The sequence below is a fragment of the Brachionichthys hirsutus genome, chromosome 23, assembly GCF_040956055.1.
Source record: "Brachionichthys hirsutus isolate HB-005 chromosome 23, CSIRO-AGI_Bhir_v1, whole genome shotgun sequence".
NCBI lineage: Eukaryota > Metazoa > Chordata > Actinopteri > Lophiiformes > Brachionichthyidae > Brachionichthys > Brachionichthys hirsutus.
Window position 1 is genome coordinate 179,896 of NC_090919.1, and position 2,500 is coordinate 182,395.

General features: G+C 58.8%; 1 protein-coding gene across 1 annotated transcript; it reads left to right on the forward strand.

Moving 5' to 3' along the window:
* LOC137911656 (pyruvate carboxylase, mitochondrial-like) lies at nucleotides 1-1,004 on the forward strand (the record flags this gene model as incomplete). The annotated part of the gene is given in 5 exon segments (XM_068756036.1): nucleotides 1-15; nucleotides 93-163; nucleotides 165-222; nucleotides 288-389; nucleotides 460-1,004. Coding segments are annotated over 5 exon segments (396 nt in total), but the record flags the coding sequence as incomplete, so codon positions are not given.
* Nucleotides 1,005-2,500: the final 1,496 nt, after the last annotated feature.

Sequence of the window (2,500 nt, forward strand, 5' to 3'; positions counted from 1 at the left end):
GCCGAGGAGTTTGAGGTACGGGACGAACGGGTCGGGGGGGGGGGGGGGGGGTCAGGCGCCGCTCGCTGTTCTCACCAGAGCCCCCCCCCCAGGTGGAGCTGGAGCGGGGGAAGACGCTCCACATCAAGGCGCTGGCGCTGGGCGACCTGAACAAGGCGGGGCAGCTTCGAGCTCAACGGACAGCTGAGGTCCGTCCTGGTTAAAGACACCGTCGCCATGAAGGTGAGCTGAAGGTCACCTGGGGGCGGGGCCTGTGTCTGCGACCGACGCTTCGATCCTCCATCCAGGAAATGAAGTTCCATCCGAAGGCTCAGAAGGCCGTCAAGGGTCAGGTGGGGGCGCCGATGCCTGGGAAGGTCGTGGAGGTCAAGGTGGAGGTCGGCTCCAAGGTCAGCTGATCGTTTAGCTTTCGTTTATTAACGATGGAAAGCCCCGCCCACCTGCCGTTGTCACCACCAGGTGGAGAAGGGTCAGCCGCTGTGCGTCCTGTCGGCCATGAAGATGGAGATGGTCGTCAACTCGCCGGTGGGCGGGACCGTGAAGGCGGTCCACGCCACGGCCGACTCCTCCCTGGAGGGAGACGACCTGATCCTGGAAATAGAGGAGTAGAGAGGGGGGGGGGGGGGGGTAGGCGTTAGACAATCGGATGGAGCGTAGGAGGTGAAAACCCTTAATATTGATTATTGATCGCTCAAAGTGGGCGTCGACTTAAAGATAGAATGAACCGGAACATTCCATGAATTTACCTGTAAACTACCGTGTGACCCTAAAACACACCTGAGCCGCCGCCGTGTCCGGATGAAACCGGAGCTGTAGCCTTCCCTAAAACGACCTTGAATGTTAGGCGGGTCAGAGGTCGTCCGACGGGACGAAGGTCGGGCCGGGGAATCTGGGTCCGTTTGGGTTTCGTCTTTCTGGACGTCCCCGTTTGAAATCTGCGTCTTAATTCACTGGAGCGCCCAAAAAGGGACTGTCCGTACGAATAAAGTTACTTCAAACCTGCAGCGTGCGTCTGTGTCGGATGTCGGATGTCGGATTCCAGTCGTCCAGCTCGCCTGTCTTCCGGCGACTCGCCGTCCCGTCACTTATGTCCGTCTGATTGGACGCGGATCTGAACCGACAACCTGCGTCTTTGAGCGGGTTCCTGAGATCGGCTGGTATCGACCCGATCGGTGACTGGATCGATCCCGCCGGCGCTGGTTTCAGCAGAGCCGCCCGGAGCTTCCTATTGGTCGGACAGTCGGGTTCCTGCTGAATATTAATGATGTAATTAATGAATGGGTTCTTTCTCACGTTGATCACATTGATTATTGATGAATTATCGTTAGTGTGTCCCAAACGTCAAAAGGAGGAGGAGGAGGGGGAGGAGAGGAGGAGAGGAGGAGGAGGAGCAGCGACTGCGGCACAAAGGAAGGACCTGACGAAGAGGAGCGGCGCCGCTCTGCTCTTCGTTCACTGACGCCAGAGACGTGCCGCCAATCATCACGCATCAAGAGCCCCACCGAGACGGCAGTGTTGCCACGGCAACAGGGAGTCTGTTGTCCCTAAAGGACAAACCATCGGGACACAGAGCGGCGAGTCTTCGTGGTCCGTCCTGGAAACGAGTGATGCTCGGCCACGCCCACCGGCCCGGGGGGAGGACCCGAGAGCTCCACCGGTACCGCAGGGGGCGGAGCCTTGAATCAAAGGCAGCGACGTACATTTCAAGGAGTTAAGTTGGGCCCAGCGGTGGGGGGGGGGCTCCGAGTGTGTGTGCGTGTGTTTGTGTGCGTGCGTGTGTGTGTGTGTGCGTGTGTGTGCGTGTGTGTTTGTGTGTGTGTGTGTGTTTGTGTGTGTGTGTGTGTGTGTGTGTGTTTGTGTGCGTGCGTGTGCGTGCGTGTGTGTGTGCGACCATTCTGACACTCCTTCTGAAAGTAGTAGTGTCGTATGAAAGCCATCAGCACCGGTTCAAGTCTGGGCCGGGACTTGAACCGACGACCCTCCGGTTCCTAACCCACTGAGCGACTGCTGTCCTTCAACATGTCTCCTAAAACTCATTGATCACCACCAGAGGGCAGTAGAGCTCTGTCTGTCTCCCCCTCTCCCTCTCTGCTCTCTCTCTCTCTGCTCCCCCCTTCTCTCTCTCTCCTCCTCCCCTCCCTCCTCTCTCTCTCTCCCCCTCCTCTCTCTCTCCCCCTCCCTCTCTCTCTCTCCCCCTCCCTCTCTCTCTCCCCTCCCTCTCTCAGCTCTCTCCCCCCCTCTCTCTCTCTCTCTCCTCCCTCTTTCTCTCAGCTCTCTCCCCCCCTCTCTCTCTCTCTCTCCTCCCTCTTTCTCTCAGCTCTCTCCCCCCCTCTCTCTCTCTCTCTCCTCCCTCTTTCTCTCAGCTCTCTTCCCCCCCTCTCTCTCTCTCTCTCTCCTCCCTCTTTCTCTCAGCTCTCTCCCCCCTCTCTCTCTCTCTCCCCCTCCCTCTCTCTCTCTCTCACCCCCTCTCTCTCTGCTCTCTCCCCTCTCTCTCTCTCTG